Below are 21,876 nucleotides of genomic sequence, written 5' to 3'. Positions count from 1 at the left end.
AAAGTCTTACAGTGGCTGCATTGCATAGTTCAGAAGGGCTGGACAGAGGGATGAATTCCAGATGATTGGAATAGAGCTCTCATAGTATCCATATATAAAAAGGGAAATAAAACTGAATGTGAGAATTACATTCGGTATTTCTCTGGTAAGATTTATGAAAGTATACTTGAGAAATGGTTGAGAAGGATTGTGGAAGGGAAGCTTGGAGAAGAACAAGCTGGATTCGGGCCAAATAAAGTCTGTCAGGATCACATTTTCACTTTACAACAAACAGTTGAGAATTCATGGGAATATAACAAAGATCTATATTTAAGTTTTGTAGATCTGGAAAAAGCATATGACAAGGTGCCAAGAGAGAAGATATTCAAAATGCTACAGTTGTATGGTGTTAATGGGGCATTATATCAAGCAATACTTAGTCTTTATTTGATTGTAAGTCAGCAGTTAGAATTGAAGGAAGTACAGGAAGATGGTTTAATGTTAAATCTGGTGTCAGACAAGGATGTACATTATTTCCTCTACTATTCACTATCTATATGGTCACATTATGAAGTAAATGTGGTATTAAACCGGATATCAAAATTGGAGATGTTAATCTCAGTTGCTTGCTTTATGCAACTAATGTTATACTTCTAAATAAATCTGCTACAAGTCTGCAAGATTCCTTGATGAAATTGAATTAACTGTTGTAATAGATATAGTATGAAGGTCAGCAATAACAAGCCAAAGAAAATGAAAACATGCAGAAGGCATTCAAAATATCAACTGCACTGTGAATGGAGAATCTATAGAACAAGTAAAACATTTCAGCTACATAGACACAATTTTTAGTGAAGATGGTAAATTTAATATGTAAATAGACAACAGAATCAACAAAGCTGATTTTGAAGGAAATCAACTGAATAAATTTATATGGAATAAGAATGAAATTAGTCAAAACACTAAATTAGCTATATACAAGACAGTGTTCAAACCAATTTTAACTTATGGATATGAGAGCTGGGTTAGAAACAAAACACTTCACCAAAGACTAGAGGCCACATATATGAGGCCTGAGAAAGATTAGAGGCATGAACAGATAGCATCAGTTGCAATATCATATTAAAAACGAGGATATTAGGAAAGAACTTGACATCATTAGGTTAGCAGAGCTCATTTCAGGTGGTATGGTCACTTAAACAGAATGGGAGGGGAAAGATTAGCAAAACAAGTGTTCTCTGCAAGGTTAGCAGGAAAAAGACCCAGAGGAAGACCACGATATAAGTGAATTGATACAGTAAAAAGTGCCTTAGAAGATAGAAATATAAGATCAGATAATGTTGAAGTCTTGACAGGTAACAGATTGATTTGAAGGAAAATTGTAGATAGGAAGTTAGTAATGCTGTAAGTTTTCCAGATAGTACTATCATATCCTGTATACTCCTTAAAGGTACATGTCAGAGGAATTTGATGATGATGATGATGAGGGAAAAATGTCACAGCCAACACACATGAATATAGTAGAACAATGACACTTTAAAATTCTGACTGATCCTGCTAAACAAAATAAGCTTTCTACCTTCAATTTAAATAATTTCAGACTCAGTCAGGAAGGAAGCAGACCACCATTTTTGAAACTTTTCTGTTCATGGCCCACAATAAGAAATACATTTTACATCGTGACAACCCGCACACACACACACGTATGCACACGCACAGTGTGCTTGCCAAACAGACTTTTGCTGAATATTCTCATTCTTTTGAAAGATTGGAATGAAAATGTCCGTGTATATAAAAAAAAACATCCCTGCTCAACAAATATCATACTGCAGATGTGAGAAAAACAACTAGCTTTACTGCATCACTCAATATAGTATGGATACAAATGGAAGGAAAACAACCCTGCATATTATCTCAGGAAATGGACAACTATTATTTATGGTGAAATTCACAACAGTTACTTGTAGAGGAAAGTTTTCTACCCAGATCCAGAAAATCAAAATTTAATCCTTTATAAAGCATATAAATGGTGGTAATGTAATCTTAACACCATTAGAAATATAATAATGGGCATCATGGTAAAGGAAATAACAGTTCGTATATAAAAAGCTTTCAGAGTGACTGTGAAAGATTATAAATTATGAAGTTTTACCAAAAAGATCAAAACATTCACGAGAAGGTGATTTCTACAGAAATCATTTCTGTTGGCAATATAAAGAAAAGTCTTCATGCAACTAGACAGCAATCCTGATGACAGGCATATTGCAAATCACAATTTAGAAGATACATAGATATCAAAATATACCTTCACCAGAAGCAGGAACATCTAATTGCTGTGAAACTAAACTTCTGGAAACAAATATTTTCTCAGGTCGCATACAGACAGGAGATAAAAGGCTTGCAAGTTTTGCTCTTCATAATACTTTTACTATTATTGAACCTCAACATATTTTTTTAAATGTAGTTCACTAAAATATCTAATGTTTTAGTGATAGTTTTTTTTACATTTTCTAAATTTACTAATGGCAATTTTTTTTTACAAAAACTATACTGCTTGGAAAGAAGTCTATGAACACTACAGTGTGTGTGTGTGGAACAAACAGCCATAGCATCCACCTTAATAAGATGTAGAACCTCCTTTCACTGCAATGACTGCAGCAATCCCATCGGGCATACAATAGTGATCAGTAGGAATATTGGACCATTCTCCCTGTAGGCATGTAATGTGGTCTTGGACTGTTGTGGGGCAGATATCCCTTGACCTCACCTGACAGTCCAGTTCATCCCAAATATGTTCAATAGGGTTGAGATCAAGGCTCTGTAGAGGCCAGTCAAGTGTGGTGATATTCATGCCCACAAACCACACAGTTACATCAGCAGTCTTATGACACAGTGTATTGTCTTGCTGAAAAAGACAATGGTGAGTTTTGTAGAAATTCCACAAACTCGTAGCACTGCATTGTCCAGGATGTTCAGATATCTCTCAGAGTTCAATATTCGTGTCACAGAGGTCTGAGGCCAAACCAGAAAAAAACAGAACCACACCATCACACCACTATCTTCAAATTTCACAGTTGGCATTATGCACTCTGGTAAGAGACATTCACCAGGCATCCGCCACACCTATCTGCTTGGTAGAAGGTGCAGTGTGATTAGTGAACTCCATAACACAGCTCACTGCAAATGCTCTTTGCACCACTGAAGATGATGCTGAAGGTTGGTTCAAGTAATGTGGGACTTGCATACTGTGGTCTTACCTATGTGGTGAGCCAGAACTCTGCACAGAACATGCTGGCATGAATGGAAGTGTTTAAATATTATCCTTCGTGGCACTGCACAGTCATGTTCAGTGAGTGTGGTGAGTCGTCCACTATGAGTAACACTTGCAGTTGACTACCTGCACCTCCATCTCAGTATGGTTGTTCACCTGGGATGGCCCAATTTGTCAACAATTTGCCAAATAGATAGGCTTGCAACATGGTATCCTATCACAATACCTCTTTCAAACTCCATCAGTTACCTTCTCACTACCATTTTGCCCAGGCAATTGCACTTACTTGGGAGTATCATATTCCTCCAATTTATACCAGCTATAAAACACGACTCGTTACATGGCACTGTAAAATCTGTTGCAAGAAAGAAAAAAATAATTTGCTATGTTTATATTTCGCAACCGATTTCCCATAATTTTTATTTCTCTTAGTATTTCCAAATATTTAAAATGTAATGTGAAAATATTATGTGCTGAATATAATGTTAAGAATTCCTGTAGTGTTTTGGTCGACTTAACTGTAAAGCATGGTAGGGATTAGCCAGATTGACAAATATTTGCCAAAGGTTGTGAGGCTAAATGTTGGTAACGAAATGGGCAGCATTGATGTCATAATGCTATAGGCTCTTTCCAGAAAAGCAGACCATGAGAACAAAGGAGTAAGTATGGTATATCAGGAGCTTGTAACTCTTAGCTCGCTCTGCTTTTTGGCTAATGTTTTGGCTCGCCTTTATTCTGGTCGTCGGGCCATAATCGTCAGCAATTCTCCCAGTTACCAGCTGTGTTCCTGATATCTGCCGTTTCCTAGTATCCAGCCGTATTCCTGCAACAATACATTCCCCATGCCGTAGAGCAGCGCTTCCCAAACTGTGGGCTGCGGCCCCCTTTGGGGCCGTAGGTTTTGTTGAGGGGGCTGTGAAATAATGAAAACAAATTTAAAATGTTTTAAGGCTAAGTAGATTTTTTATTTTAAAAGAAACGTATTTAACTTTTTTATTTATTATTTTTTTTTGTTATTTTTTATATTTTAACGGAAAAATTCACACATTGGTGTTGGTTCACAAACTTTGCTTCCTGCGTATTTCGGCGCTTAATGAATATTAGTAAATATTGCTTATTCATATGTTTCATTTCAAAGCAGTGGTTAATTGTATTTACTTCGAATGCTCTCCAGGGAAGCTCCAAATCTTCCTGTCCCTTTCATCACGCGTTTGTAATCAGGGACTGTTGATATTAACTTTATATACATATCAAAACTCGTTTTATATTATCACTGTCATCCGAGCTAGTTTTCTGTCAGCAATAAAAGTTTCGCTTATACTTCACACATGAAAAAAAGCTTAAACAAATTCATGTGGGGAGATAGTAACTCGCTTGCAGTGGTAAACAACACACCCTCCCTAACAGCCACTATACTGCAGAGGCAATAAAAATGAAGTACTTTTATTATGCCAGTGAATAAGGTATGAGGAGTCTGTGTAATATATTTCTCAACAAATAGTGCAATTAGAGACCACTGGGATAAAAACACACTAATTAATGAATCACATGTCCCCTTATACAGAAACTATGCTGTGTAGACTGAAACAAAACCATATGTTGCATGGGCAAACACAGTATCTAACTAAAAACTATTGTTATTAATTAGATGTGTGTGAGTTCGATTTCCCAAGGCAGCAATAAAATTCAACCGAACGTGTTAAAATTCATAAAAGTGTTAAAACTAAGTAATATATATAAATATATATATATATAATGAATGTTAGGGCAGTTTCACATATGGAATTCGGTTGAAGAGAGTTAGCATTTCAACTCAATTGTCAGCTATGCTTTTATCTTTCGGTTGCACGATCTTTTGTTAATACGCAACCAATCATATGCACGTTTTAATAACCCTGCCTTTGCTGTCTGTTTCGCATTAGGCTTAATTACCGTAAAGGGAGAAAAGTCACAAAAGTGAAAAATGTTCCTTGTCCGGGGGATTCCCTTATTCAGGTAATATTCACTAATTTCATGTTATCCGTCTGTGGTGTGCCAGTATTGGTAAGTGGTGATATTATTTGATCTATTCTACGTTAAAAAAATTTAACCCTGAGATGGATAAGTGGTTTATAAAAAATAAAAAAAAATCCCGTGAACAATCAGAAACAGACTAAAAAAAAAAAGGACAGTATTTCATATTTTACCAGAAAAGCCCGCATCATCTTCAGAACCAAACGGTAAGAGGCAAAAAATGTAATATATGCATTTGATTTTTGCAATATTCGCTGTGTATGTTTTGTATTGAATATAAATACAATAAATATTATAATAAAATATCTCTATTACGATTTTTTTTCGAGGGGGGCCGTGAAATATTTTAATTTTTGCAAAGGGGGCCCTGACATCCAGAAGTTTGGGAAGCACTGCCGTAGAGGGTCGACAGTGTCCGATCTCAGAACTTCTGATGTCGGCAATATCTCGATGAGGCAGTTTCTATAAAACTACCACCTGCGTAAGTCCTAGCAGCAAGAAGAAATTTTCCGGGAAAGGAATGGTCAATTCCTGATGTGGTTTGCTGTAAAAGTTTTGGGCCAGTTCACACTTGGTTATGTGAGTAAGCAACAGCTTTTGTATCTTTATTAAATTGTGTATCAGAATTGTGTGTTGCTTAAATGTTTATAAACAGGCGGTTTCTAAAATCAAAAATGTTGCGGGAGAATAGTATGTTTATTTTTGTGTTTGTATATTGATTGTGTGTTTAATTGTAAGACAGGGAATAGTACTAATAAGGAGTATATGCAGCTAGACTTATCATCATCAAATTCCTGCCATGTACCCTCAAGGGGTGTACAGGATATGATAGTACTACATGAAAAATTTACATCATTACTAACTCCCTATCGACAATTTTCCTCCAAATCAGCCTGTTACTTGTCAAAACCCCAACATTATCAGATCTTATATTTCTATCGTCTAAGGCACTTTTTACTGTATCAATCCACCTATATCTTGGTCTTCCTCTGGGTCGTTTTCCCGCCAACCTGGGAGAGAACACTTGTTTTGCTAATCTTTCCTCGCCCATTTTATTCAAGTGACCATACCACCTGAGATTAGCTCTGCTAACACATTCCTGGATGCTGACAATGTCAAGTTCTTTCCTAATATCCTCATTTTTAATATGATACTGTCATTGATGCCATCTGTTCACGCCTCTAATCTTTCTCAGGACTCTCATATCAGCGGTCTCTAGTATTTGGTCAAGTGTTTTACTTCTGACCCAGCTCTCAGATCCATAAGTTAAAACTGGTTTGAACACTGTCTTGTATACAGCTAATTTAGTGTTCCGACTAATTTCTCTCTTATTCCATATGAATTTATTCATTTGACTGCCTACCATACCAGCTTTGTTGATTTTGTTGTCTATTTCCATATTTAATTTACCATCTTCACTAAAAATCGTGCCTAAGTAGCTGAAATGTTTTACTTTCATTGTCTTTGTCTCTTTATTGCTGACCTTCATACCATATCTATTACAACAGTTATTCAATTTAGTCAGGGAATCTTGCAAACTTGTAGCAGATTTATTTAGAAGTATAACATTGTCTGCATGAAGCAAAGCGCTGACATTAACATCTCCAATTCTGATATCATGTTTAATACCAATTTCTTTCATAATGTGATCCATATAGATAATGAATAACAGAGAGGATAATGTACATCCTTGTCTCATACCAGATTTAACATTAAACCATCTTCCTGTACTTCCTTCAATTCTAACTGCTGACTTACAACTCAAATAAAGACCAAGTATTGCTTGATATAATGCCCCATTGACAGAATATAACTGTAGCGTATTGAATAGCTTCTCTCTTGGCACCTTGTCATATGCCTTTTCCAGATCGACAAAACTTAAATACAGATCTTTGTTATATTCCCATGCTTTCTCAACTATTTGTCGTAAAGTGAAAATCTGATCCTGACAGCCTCTATTTGGCCTGAATCCAGCTTGTTCTTCAACAAGCTTGTCTTCCACAATTATTCGCAACCATTTCTCAAGTATGCTTGCATAAATCTTGCCAGGAACACATAAGCTAGACATATGTCTTTTGTAATTATTGTCTCAGAGAAAAAAAAAAAAAAAAAAAAAGTGTTTTTGTAATTACCTGGTCTGTTTTCCTTAGCCAATGCACTATCCCTAAAAATTAAATTTGCGAACGTTGAAAGTTTATTTTTCACTTGGTTAGAGTATAATAAATTTAGTCTAATCCTTTATCCAAGTGTGAGCAAACAAAGTTTGCGCCTGAAAGTATCTTCAGGACTGGGGTAAGGTGGTACAACACCAGGGCAACTCGTTGCAAAGGTGGAGGAAGCTACCCACACTCCTGTCTTAGTATCGCCTATAATGCAAAACACATCTCCTTGCGGATATGTCTAATGTTATGCATTAAGGGAAGGGCCACTACCCAGACTAGTTTCGACCTTTATTGAGGTCTCTTCAGTGGGAGTCAGGCCCAAGTTAAGATACCAGGCAGAAGTATTAGCAGGTCATCTCTACCTATAGGAGTTGCCAATTGGTGTGCCACCTTTTTTTTTTTTTAAATAATTACTCTGGATTGAGAAAGATGTTGAAAATTTATTTTTCACTTGGTTAGAGTATAATAAATTTAGTTTAATCCTTTATCCAAGTGTGAGCAAACAAAGTTTGCGCCTTTGCAAACGCCTTTCCTTTCCTCCACCTTTGCAACAAGTTGTCCTGGTGTTGTACCACCTTTCCCCAACAACTCCTATATGTAGAGATGACCTGCTAATACTTCTGCCTGGTATCTTAACTTTGGCCTGGCTCCCACTGAAGAGACCTCAATAAAGGTCGAAACTAGTCTGGGTAGTGGCCCTTCCCTTAATGCATAACATTAGACATATCTGCAAGGAGACGTGTTTTGCATTATAGGAGATACTAAGACAGGAGTGTGGGTAGCTTCCTCCACCTTTGCAACGAGTTGCCCTGGTGTTGTACCACCTTACCCCAGTCCTGAAGATACTTTCAGGCGCAAACTTTGTTTGCTCACACTTGGATAAAGGATTAAGCTAAATTTATTATAAATTTGCGAACCTGCGAACATAACAAACAGTCACAATTTGCATTTTAGAGAATTAGTATATATGTTTTGTGATTACTTTCTGTTTTTCCCATCCCATCTTTCTAACAATATCCAATCAAATTAGGTGGCACAGTCAAAAAAAAAAATAATAAATTTCCTAATTTGACTTTGTGCAAGGGTGGGAAACTGCACACATTGAACTTACTTATATCACTAAGTTTGTCTAATAGCGGGAGGGGAACAGAAGTAGGTCACAAAAGGATTAACCTTGAGAGGCTTATGTTTAAAGTAGAGTTAGCCTAAACATAGTGAGTTTGAATTGAATGAATAAAGTAAAGTTAAGGTCAAGTAAAGATAAAAATAATAACAATTTTACAGGATGCTGCATCTTGCTATGGTGGGGGTTGGCCATCAAGCAAGCAGTTTACTACAGCTTTGACATCATATGAAAAAAATACCTGCTGATTCAAACTGAGAATCTAAGTATCAGAAAGCAGGAAATTAATAGTCTCAGGAAGAAGTGTTTTGTGAAAATTTGGAGAAAGCAAATATAATACTAGTGATGAGAACCTGCTGGATTTCTGATTAAGACTCTTGGACTAGTCATTACTAAACACCATATTCCAACATAGAGATAGCCATAAATTCACATTAAGAGAATGCAAGAAAAGAAACGACATGTTTTTGTTGATAGTGATATCTTCAGAGTGGCTCAGAATTACAAGAGTATATGGGAATTTGAAATAGGAAGTGATCATCATTTAGTTTTTAGACAGGTAAAATTGAGAATATTATAAAAAGTTTTTTTAAAAAAAAAACACAAAGTCAAGCAGCTTTCAGAGACTAGTTTTAGACTAAAATACACAATATTACTCGAGGAAGAGTTTGAAAGAATTTGAAAACAAAAACTAAACCTTAGGGACCAACAGCAAAACCTCAAGTTAACACCAATTCAAAAAGGGAGGAATGTAGCAAAGATAGAAAAAAAGCTAGTCAGCCCTGTTAAAGTAATCACCAAAACTCCCAGACAAGGCAACCAGTATGTGTCCTAAAGGAACACAAAAAAATGTAAGTATTAAAAAAACAAAAAACGTCTGTAAAAGTGGCTAAATAAAAGTGATGTAAGGATTTAGAAGATATCAAAAAAGTAGAAAATGTTTTGCCAGATACTGAAAAGCTTAGAAAGGGAGGAAAGGAGTACTGTAAAAGGAACAGAAAAAATTAAGGTGACATAAAAGAACAAAGATAAGAATATTATAAATGCTTGGACTAATTACTATGAAAAGATCTAAATGATATAAGCAGTCACACAGCAGGTAGAAATATTCAAGAAGAATGGAACCAATAGTACATATTATGTGAAGAAGAAAATGCCATCAGAAACCAGAAATGTGGAAAAGGAACAACTGGAGTAGATGAAAAGTGATTGGGAATGCTCAAATATGGAGGTACAAAAGTTTTTACAGTGCTTACACCATAATTTAGAAACAGAAAGAAGGCCAAATTGCAGATGACTGGAGCAGAGCTCTCATAGTGCTCATCTATAAAAAGGGGAAATAAAACGGAAAGTGGGAATCATCACTGAGGATTTTTCCTGCAGAGAGGAAGTTTCCAGATAAGATTTATGCAAACATATTAGAGAAGATGTGCTAATGACATATTATACAGAGCAACATATAGCCCTTTATGTTGTTCAATTATATATGTTGTATATGGCTATATGTTGCTCTGTATCTTCAAATCAGTGGTTGGAATTGTAGTATGTACAGGAAAACAAGTTGATGTAATATCATTTGTAAGAAAGAGGGAAATTAATGACAGCTGTTATTCATCACCTATATAATCATGTTACATAGGAATGTGTCATTAAACCTGATATCAAAATCAGATATTAAATTTCAGCTCTTTACTTTATGCAGATAATTTAAACAAATCCAGCACAAGTCATCAAAACTCTAAATTACATAACTGCCAAAACAAATTTGGTATGCAAATTTTGAAAAGACACAATAAACTGCAAGGAAGAAGGAAATGGATTCCAATTGTATAAACAGACAGGACATAGAAAATAATTACATTCTCAACAGAGAACCTACAGAACAAGTAAAACATTTCTGCTATTTAAGCACAATTTTTTTTGTGATTATACAAATTAAATATGGATATAGACAACAGAATAAATAAAACTAGCTAGGCAGAGAACCAATTGGATAAATTTATATGGAGTAAGAGAGACATTAGTCAAATTACTAAACAACCAGTGCACATGAATGCTCACTAATTTTAACCTGAAGATTTGAGAATTACATTAAAAATAAAACATTTGACCAAAGACTAGAGACCATAAGTATGAGAGTTCCAAGGGAAATTAGGAGAGTGAAAAGATGACATCACTGGCAAATTATATGAAGAATGAAAATATCAGGAAGAAACCTGATATCTTCAGGTTCCTTTAGTGATGTGGTTACTTAAACAGAATAAAAGGGGGAAAAAACTCCAAGGTGGTCCAATAGTTTGATTGATGCAATTAAGTTTCCTTGAAGACTGATGGAAGAAAGAGAATAAGAAATTTATTCATGTAAAAATAATTTAAATTTCAGTTTCCACATTTTCTGAGATATTTTGGGAGGATATTCTGAGATATCAAGCACAATGGACCTGTTGTACAGATGAATAGTACTTGACAAATCACAATGAGGAAACACTTTAACAGATTAACTTCAACATTCATGTTTCGACAGAAACATGAATGTTGAAGTCATTTGACAAAAAAGCTCGTGAATATGTAGATAGATAATTTCACTTATTTGGTAAGGTGCTGATCTCCAACAGTTTGCAGGTATGAATCTCTTCTGCTAGTATGTTTGTGAATATCTTTATGAGACAGATGAATTTTGTTACTATGTGAGACAATCACCTTACTTATCAGAAACCTGAAGTGAATTGAAAAGGTTCCAATGTTCAGTTTCTAGAGCTGGTTTCCTAAATTATCTAACCCTTAGCATAACCACAATCAAAATGTCATATAGGTTTATGTCATATAAGATCTGTGCGTTAAAGACAAAATGTTTAACTGTTGTGCTGTTTATTATTTTATTTCCCCCCCCCCTTTTTTTTTCAGCAGCTCAGCTGGTAATGAAAATGTCTTTTAATATATATATATTAAGGATAGTGAATATGTAAATATGAATATGAATGAATAAGTAAATATTAAGGATAGTGATGGATCTTGCTCCACCTTTGCTCCGAGTTGCACTACCCAGGTGTTGACTTACGCTTGGACTCACCGATAGTTCATTGGCATGAAACTCTTAGATTTCGATCTCCGAGTTTCGTATCCGACTTTAAAATAATGAGGGATTTATTATCCCCTTATCTTAATATATATATATATATATATATATATATATATATAAAAACTTCGTTCAAATCACTGATGCAAAAGAACTTTTATAAGGGCTTTTGAGATAAATTTGAGTAAGCCATTCTCATATGGAGGGAGTTCCTCCTCCCAGAAACTTTTTTTTTTTTTTTTTTTTTAATCAGAGAATACAGGCAATTTCAGACATAGCAGCATTGGAAGTTTATTTTCCACTTGGTTAGACTATAATTTTTATCCAATTACACCAATTGCAAAGCACATCTCCTTGCAGAAATGTACAGGGTGTTCGGGATAAATTTGACATATTTATAATTAATTATATTTTTCCGTAAGTTACATGTATTAACACACACTTCTCTTCATTTAAAAGTTTGGACCCTTCTTCATTCATATACAAGATGTCAGAAAGGATGGATAGCTGGAACCCACCTGAATCATGGAAGAGAATAACTTGTATCATGATGATTCGTGCCCGCCATCAAAATAAGGATATTACGACTGCTGCCCAATGCTCCCTGAATACAGTAAAAACAATCAGGCATGAACTAGAGACTTGCAATGGTGACTACGAGGATGTAGCAAGAAGAAAGATCCCTAGCAGACGATCTGATTACGTTCGTACAGCAGAATTCCTCGCAAATCTGCAGGAACAGGTGTTGAAGAACCCTGGCATTGGAATTCGGGCTTTGTTCGTGGAGTTGCTAACTGTAGTCAAGCCCTGGATAACAAGGGTAGCCAATGGTAGGCCGTATGTATGGCAGCAGGATTCGGCCCCTTGCCACACCTCTGGGAAAAGTCAAAAATGGTTGTCTGAAATTTTCTACGACTTCACCAGTCCAAATGTTTGGCCTCCAAACTCCCCAGACCTTAACCCCATGGATTATTTTGTATGGGGCGCAGTTGAAAAAGACACCAATCGCACTTCCAGTAATACAAAAGCCCAGTTAATGGATAAAATTAAAACAGTTTTTGCGGCCCTTCCCAGGGAGACTGTAGCATCAGCTTGTTCGAGGTTCCGAAGCAGAATTGAAGCTGTGATCGATGCTAATGGTGGTTATTTTGAGTAAATCTTGTTGATAGTATTGTAATTAACTCTGCCTGTAATGTTTTTTTGTCAATTCATTAAATTTAATAGATACAAAGAAGATTTTCTTTTTCCTTACGAAACTGTCAAATTTATCCCGAACACCCTGTATAATGCTATGCATTAGGGGAAGGGCCACTACCCAGACCGGTCTTGACCTTTATTGAGGTCTCGTCAGTGGGAGTCAGACCCAGAAGTGGTGATACTAAGGCAGAAGCAATGGAGAGGTCATATTTAGTTATACGAGTTGCCAAAAGGTGTACCACCTTATTAAATTACTCTGGATTTAGAGAAAGATGTTGGAAGTTTATTTTCCACTTGGTTAGACTATAATAAATTTAGTTTCATCCTTTATCCAAGTGTAAGCAAACAAAGTTTGCACCTGAAGTATCAAGACTGAGGCAACTCGTAGTAAAGGTGGTCCAAGCTTTCATCACTCCTTGTCTCAGTATCTCCCATAATGCAAAGCACATCTCCTTGCGGACATGTATAATGCTATGCATTAAGGGAAGGGCCGCTACCCAGAAGTGGTGATACTAAGGCAGAAGCAATGGAGAGGTGATATTTACTTATACAAGTTGCCTAAAGGTGTACCACCTTATTATTAAATTACTCTGGATTTAGAGTTATTATTTTAGAGTAATATATTATTAAGAGTAATTTATTATTAAATTACTCTGGATTTAATAATAGCAGCAAACTACACAGATAGGATTAACCATCCTATCATGGTGATAAGTTTCTATGAGGCCAAGTTACTTTATTATAACAGACTACTAAGACTAAGTAAGGGAGACGAGATGAGATGAGATTTCTTCTTTGTGATGGACGATGCACAGCACTCACCCCTTTATCTTTCAAGTTAACTGCCAAATATATATATCCAGATAGATGCTTACCTCTTGTCAGAGATAACTAAAATTCCAAGGTGATATTTTTGTATAGTATAATTTTTCCACAGATTGATGAAATTTACAGAATTCTTAGTATTTCATATAGAGATGGACATGAATGTCTTAAAAATGTCTTTAGTTGGCAGATGAATTTCATTTACTTGTGTAAGACCATAACCCTACTTTCTGGAAGCCTGAATTGGCTTGAATATGTACCATGCACAAGAGTAGATAATCCAAACACTGTTCTGGGTAGGATTCATATAAAAAAACAATTTCAAATTTCAAAAACAAAATGCAAATTCCACCCAAGAAAGGTTTTGTAAACAAATGCAATACATTAGTACCACTATTAACACTATGGGTGGACTAAGGGTTAGATAATTCAAAGGCACTTAAGGCCTCCAATAAGTAGGATGTAGTCTCGCAATGAATGAGGAAATTCAATTCACAAAAACTATGAAATCCAAAACAACTTATTTCTATATAACTGTTTTCTTCTTTATGCATATCTTTCTTACAAGTTATACTTATTCAGTGTATTTGATGTTAATGAATGCTGTTAAATAACTTAAATTTAAATTATTCTAGAATAAACAAAGTCAAGTTAGAACAAAAATATTTTCCTGCATTTCATATTATTAATTACTGTCGATGTCAAATGAACATTAATCAATACGTTGATTCAATAAATACAGATGTATCCATGTTCTTTACATAAGTACTAACCAAAAATTTTTATTTATTTATTATACTTTCTAACCTCATTTAATACTCACAAAATAGCAATGTAGTAATTTAAATTAAAAATTTCAACAATATTACAATTTTTACATAAACCTTTCATGAATATCAAATAAAAATAAATTTACCTCATCAGGAAGTCCTTTTTCTTCTTGAACAGCACCTTTTACCCAGCATTCAAAAATGCTATCCCAAATACCCCAAGGTCCTAAATTATGACAACTGAAACAAATATTTACATGGGCATATGAAAAAATGGCAAAAAAAAAAAAAAAATTATCTCCTCATGCAAATTCAAGAAATATTCTAACAATTTCATTAAAGGTTAATATGAAATTATATATTTTTAATATATAGTAATTGCAAAATATTCCTAGAGTTACAAATAATGGTAATTATTTTAATGCAAAAAAAGTAATACAGTAATTATGAAATATTCCTATAATTATAAATAATGGTAAATATGAATTATCATTTTAATGCAAAACAAAGTCCCTCAAAAATGTTATCAAACATTCACATACTTCAAGAAAGAAATTAGGACTGATTGCAAATGAAAGACTAAGTTCAAATTGCTCAATATCACATTTCAACCAGCATGATAATATGGTGTAATTAAAGGATATACAAAGAACAATGCATGTGGATTTGGTGCATAAAATAACGTGTTTGCACTGTTCACATATGGGATTTTATAGCATCACTTTCCACAGGAAGAAATTCACTGAAATTTCACTGTCTGGAGGAGACACTGTGAAATGAGATTTCAATGATCTGCATTACTCAATTCATAATAAATTATTAATGAGAAACATTTAACTTATATTGCCTCAGTTTTTTAGCCATTTGCAGACAGTATACACTGAAACTAAGTGACAGAGCTTTTATATATCATTATTATTATTATTTTTTTTTTTTAAAGAAATTTTTGCTTGGGTGTAAGTACAGATCCTATTATTTACACTAATATTAATATATATAAAATAACATATAATGTCTGACCAACATTTTTACTCAGAAGTCAATTATTTGTAGAACTGACATTACAGAATACAAAGAATCAGTAATATTCATGGTTTAATGATACTGGTTTTGAGTTCCGTAAATGGGGGGGAAAAGTTTCCAGAATATTTAATTGCATAATATATTAAAATCATTTCATTCTTTAATATTCTATAAGAACATTTTTAGTAATCAAATTTGTAATTCTTTGTAAGCCCATTTGGCTTGTTTCAATAAGGAAATACCATGAGTAGGCATGTTTAAATAAATTATAATACTGGAATGAAACTCACGTAATATATTGTTTTATTAACATAGAATTTTTGCCTAATTATCAAAGGGATCTTCAGTACAAGAATGCTTAATGGTAATCGAACATTAACAGACAATTCCAAAAGGCGCTACTTAAGTAGCTAATGTAAGATAACTAAAAAAGGTCATTAAATTTCCTAACTTATTTATAAAAAAAAGTGAAACTTTACTTTTTTACTTTACAACTCTCCTAACTTAAACAGATCCAATGGTCTATGCCTATCCTCTTAGTGCAAGATAGGAAAGATTGGCTGATTTAAAAAAAAGCACTAACTTTATTTTATCTAATTGTATAATTTTTTTTTTTTTAATAAATTAGGCAATTTAATGATCTCTTTTAGTTATCCAACATTAGCTACTTAGGTGGTGCCTTTTGGAATTGTCTGTTAATGTTCGATTACCATTAAGCATTCTTGTATTGAAGATACCTTTGATACTTAGGCAAAAATTCTACGTTAATAAAAGAATATATTATGCGAGTTTCATTCCGGTATTATAATTTATTTTAAAAAACTCATCTGGCTTGCACACCCATAACCGTGTTAAGAAAACTTTATATTGACAAGCAAGCACTATTATCTCTTAAGAATGGACCTTTAAAAATGTGCCACAGGGTAGTGTACTAGTCAAAAATAAATGTTAATAATTATACCTATAGAATATGGATACTTTCTTCATGGCTGATGTTACTGCATAAACTTCATCCTCATCTGCCTCTTCACCCTTGGAAAAAGGCAAAATAAATATAAACATAGGGAAGTGGTTTGAGAGGAAAATAAAAATAATCAAGCAAAACATTATTATTACTAATGCCAGAATAAGTAAACTTATCTATGATGTGAAATTTCATCGTAAATAACATAAACTTTTAATGAAAAAAAATATGGATGACATGTAAACAGACAAATCTATACTTCCAATATTTCACATTGTTCAAACTTAATTACATTCAAATTATATAACAGTCATACAGAGGCAGATAACATGCATGGTCTCTTCACATATGACAATATGTAAGTAGTATATTAATGTTCATTCTTTTAATTTCAGTAAAATATCCTAGTTAGGGATATAATTTCTCTGTGATTAATAAGATCCTCTCTTCTCCTTCTCTATGTTATTTGTCTTTCTTGAATATACTATTCCTACTATACTCTATTCCTGAAAGAACATTCTCAACTGTTAATTGTGTCTCTAATAATTTTTGGCCAATTTACACATACCAATGATGCAAACATCTCTCTTTTGTTCATGATATTTCTGATATTAGTGAACAAGCATGACAGCTGATCACCAGACTACACTTTTCCAACATTTATAATCACTGCTACTCACACAAGTTGGATATAGTTCCATTCTCAGGAATCATTCTTTCCTCAAAAACATCTTTCTGAATACTGGTCACTCTCATTAACAACAACAGTTGTGTACATTACAATATTCTCTTATGCCTCTATCCTGACATACTTATTTCCTTGATTCTTCACATTCATTTTCCAAGAATCTAAAACCAACTGGATTCAAGTGCAACTTGGGCTAACACATAATTTCACTCATAAATATCATTCCATATATCTACATACTGAATACCCTCCCCACATATAATCAAAGCATCATATCATTCAATATTACAGTCATATGACTGTCATAGTAATAGACCATGATATTATTTTATTCTTGTTATTTTTTCCAACAATTCTTGTCCTGCTGAAAAATTACACCTCCTTCTTTCAAGTCATTCTTCTCCACCAATGTAAAGTTCTTTCTTCTCTGTTTAATTCTTCTCAGTCTCAGCTGCATTGCAAATCTTCACATTCATATACACCCTCTTTCCAAAAAGAAACACCGAACTTTTGATAGAAAACAAAACACAGGCCAATAATAATTATTCAAATCATTTATTTCAATTAATATACTCTCCCTCAGTTTCGATACAGCGTTTGGCATATCAATTAATTCGTTAAATGATTTTATGTTGGATTTTGGGATACTGTTGAGGGTCGTGGTTACTGCCACTTGAACGTTTTCAATGGTGTCGTATCGCTTTCCTTTCATCGGCAAATGAAGCCGGGGGGAGGGGGAGAAGTCACAGGGTGCTAAATCAGGTGAATACGCTGAGTGATCTAACATACAAACTTGGTTTTTGCTCAAAAACTGTCTCACAACGTTCGAAGGATGAGATGATGCATTTTCGTACAAAAGTGATCAGTTGCCTGCATCACGTTATTCATGCCATAAGCGACGAATTCTCGCTATCAATCACTTCAAAACTTTGAGATAAAACTACCCATTGACCATTTGGCCAGGCAGAATGAATTCTTTGTGGATAAACTCTTGGAATCCTAGAAACAAATTAGCATTGTCTTTACTTTTGACTTCTCCAAGCGACTTTTTTTCAGATGCCCATCTTCTGGTGGTCTCCACTCAGCACTCTGGTGCTTTGTTTCAGGCTCATACTCAAAACACCATGTTTTGTCACCAGTAACGATCGTTTCAAGGAAGTCTGAGTTCTTACGAGTGGACTATATTATGAGGACCTCATTAAAAGTGGTTTTAATGAGGTCCTTGCAGTGTTCAATTTGATGAATTTTTTGGTTGTCGATCAACTTGTGGGGAACAAATCATGAATTCAATTTACAAAGGCCCAAACTCTCGGTCAAAATGTTGTGCACAGTTTATTTTGGAATCCCCAATGCATCTTCAATCAATCTCACATACGATTTTGGGTTTTCTTTGATGAAATCATGCACTTTTTGGATTTGGATGTTTACTTTGCTCAGTCCAGTTTTTGTCGTCCTCAAGCATCTCACGACCACTTTGAAATTGCTTAAACCACCCATAAACTTATCCCGTACTCAAGTTTACACCATATGCTTTTTGAAGCATTTGATGCATTTCGGTAAAACTTTTACCAAGTTTAACACAAGTCAATTGCAGCTCTCTGTTTGAAACTCATTTTCAGACCGTTCGTCAAAACACACTGTCACTCCTGGCACTATAACTCGACTTCTAATGAAACAAATGTCAAAAACAATTGACACGACACTAATGAAGGTTGCCGCTTTCGACAACAAAAAGATACAACAGCCACTAGTTTCCCCTATATTTGAAAAGTTCGGTTTCTTTTTTGGACAGAGGGTGTAGTGCCTTCATCACTGAGTGATCAAAGCATTTATCTGAATCACATCCAGAACAATCCTAATTATGGAATCATGTGTATCATTATCTCCAAATGATACTCTCCAGTTGCATCTCAGTTATCTTTACTTCATATTATAAGCTTGTCGATTTGCTTTTTACTTCTCTCATGTCACACTTCTTCTGCATCCATAAATTTCATATCTTTTTTACACTTGCACCTCTTTCAAAAACAATATCATCAAGTTTATCTTTTATGTTGTGTTGTTTTTTTATTCTCATTAAATCTCAGTTACAGTATTCTTCCATAAGCCACAGGCTGACATTTGTCCCCCATACCAGAACTACCAGTTCTAATGAATTGCTTTTCATTAGAATGCAATTATATATATATATATATATTATTTTTTTTTGTATTCATGCGCTCTCACAAACCTATTCTTCCTGAATATACTTCATGAACATTCTATAAGTATCAAACAAAATCGTTCATAATGCAGAATAGCTAATGTAAATATGCAATACTAATATTAGCTTAAACAACGAAATATTGTTCCTCCCCACCAAGCCTTGATCACACAACATTCAAACACCACTTCGATGGTGGTGGCACCTGATTGATTTCACAATTCAATTTTAAGTTAAATTCAGTTAAAATATTATAAATTATGGAATGAACAAATAATAGAGGTTAGAATAAAAATAATAAAAATAGATAGAGGTTATTTAACAATAACTGGTTTATATACCCCAGAAAAATGAAGAGAAGATGAAAATATTGAATTCAATAATCAGTTACAAAATATATATAATAAAATAAAAATGATTATGTAATAAACTAAGAACTTTTATTGTTAAAAGACCATAAAATTTAATGATTACAAATACAAAGAGCCAACAAGTTTCACTAGCCACTGTCTAGCATTTTGAAGGCTGTACTGGTGTGAAAATAAATGCATCAAGTTACATGAAAACATACACTTTAGTAACTGCAAAGCCGTTACATTTGATCGTGTTTGATGGAGTGCATGCATTCGAATGCTTCAGTCAGAATCTGGTACATGACCGTGTGTTGTGTAGTTTTTCACATATTGTAGTTCTGTTGAGCTGAGAGAAATGATGAGATATTTTCATATGTCTTTAAGAATAGCACCTTGATTTCTATTTAAATTATTGCCTGTGCATAGCACCACTGCTGCTGCTTTGAAAGTTCTGTGTCTGTAGTCATTCTTGATGTAAGGCATAGAAATGTTTTTCCAATCTATAACATGATTTGATGTTGAGAAATGATGAGCTAAACCAGATGTGATGATTCTATTGTGATTGACATCCCCCACATGTTCCTTCTGTCTTATTTCAAAACTTCTAGAGGTCTGTCCAATGAAAGAATGGCCACACGTGCATGGAATTTAACATACTCCAGGAAAATTGAAGAAAGGTACCTCATCTTTGGGTGATCTTACGACTTGTGGTAGTTGGTTTAAAAACTACTCTGATGTTATGAGCTTTTAACATTCTCACCAATTTTGTGGATACTGAATTAATATATGGAATGACGGCTGTGGACACATATTGGGACTCCGTTCCACGTTGTTGGGGGTTGTCTTTAAAAAGCAATTTGTTTAAAATGTCAGAAGGGTATCCATTCAGAGATAAAGTGTTAGCTATTTGTGACTGTTATGATTATTATGATTATGTAATATTAGCAGGAGACTTAAATGCACGAATTGGAAACAAGAAAATTAATAATAATATAGGAATATATGGAGAGCACACTCTAAACAGGAATGGTAAAAAATTGATTGACTTTGTAGTTTATAATAACCTTAAAATAATGAATTATTACTATAAACAAAGATATACATAAATATACTTGGGCAGCAAGAGGATGGAAATCAATATTAGATTACTTTATCCTAAATGAAAAGGCATCAAAGCTCTGTTTAGATGTTGGAGTTCACAGAGGATATGAAATAAGTAGTGACCACTTTCTCGTTAAAATAAAATTAAGATTACCACCGAAATGGCTACAAATAAGAACAGAAAGAAAATTTAAAACATTTGTTTATAAAACTAGTTTATTAAATGACACAAATATACAATGGCTATATGAACAAAGAGTTAACCAATATTTAGATAAAATAAAATGAAAGGAAGAAATAGAAATAGAATGGCTTAATATAAAAACGATATTAAATACAGCAGCAAATGAAAGCTTAGGAAAGACCAAAAAATTCAATAAAAAGAAAAAACTGAAGATATGGGATGATACAATCAAAGAAATAATTGAAATGAAAAAAGAAGCATATCATAAATGGTTAAGCAGTAAAAGATCAGAAGATGAACTAGAATATAAGAGTATAAGAGCCATAGCTAAAAGAGCATGATTTTTTTTCTAATTTAGAACATGATTTATATAAAATAAGATCCAATGTATGTAAGATTTTGAAACATTTAAGTACAGATTCTAAAGAAAACATAAAATTAAACACTGAATTTAATTCAGTGTTTAATTTTATTTAAACACTGAATATTTAAACACTTTTTACCTTACAGCTGTAAACTGTCTTACTTTGACCAAATAGGCAGGACAGCGAATATCAGAATTTCTGAACACAGGGACTACATCCATTTTCACAAGTACATCCATTCTGGTCTTGCAGACCATGTTCTGGATACACACCACAGAATACGGTAGAAAAAAGCTACAGTAATACACTATAGCAAGTACAAATTCGAAAGACAATTTATGGAATCAGCCTCAGCCCTAAGAAACTCTCCAAACCTCATCAAATTTGGTTGTATGCGACTGCCCCAAATTTGGGAGGCTTACATCAGCAGACTTTCAGCCTAAAGGCCAAGAACACCTACTTAGCCCGCTAGAGGGCACCATCAGGAACTTTTAGGAGAACAATAGCTTCATCTCTTCATTCTCAGTTACTGTGTTGTAGTGCCTATATGCACGTGCCTTTTTTTGCAAGTTCCTTTTG

At 34.1% G+C, this 21,876-nt stretch overlaps 1 protein-coding gene across 2 annotated transcripts in view; it reads right to left on the bottom strand.

Annotated features, from left to right (window-relative positions):
• SA1 (stromal antigen) overlaps positions 1–21,876 on the bottom strand; it is a 327,847-nt gene that overhangs the window by 92,037 nt on the left and 213,934 nt on the right. For both annotated transcript variants that reach the window (XM_090413330.1, XM_090413331.1), the window contains exons 15-16: positions 16,401–16,471; positions 14,563–14,656 (exon numbers count right to left, since the gene is read on the bottom strand). In XM_090413330.1, the coding sequence (XP_090269456.1) occupies positions 14,563–14,656; positions 16,401–16,471 (165 nt within the window). The remainder of the gene's footprint in view (positions 1–14,562; positions 14,657–16,400; positions 16,472–21,876) is intronic.

This window comes from Typopeltis vanoorti, chromosome 24 (assembly GCF_054136105.1).
Source record: "Typopeltis vanoorti isolate ZY-2024b chromosome 24, IOZ_Tvanoo_1.0, whole genome shotgun sequence".
NCBI lineage: Eukaryota > Metazoa > Arthropoda > Arachnida > Uropygi > Thelyphonidae > Typopeltis > Typopeltis vanoorti.
Note: the sequence above shows the minus strand (reverse complement) of the source record. Positions and strands in the feature narration are given on the sequence as shown.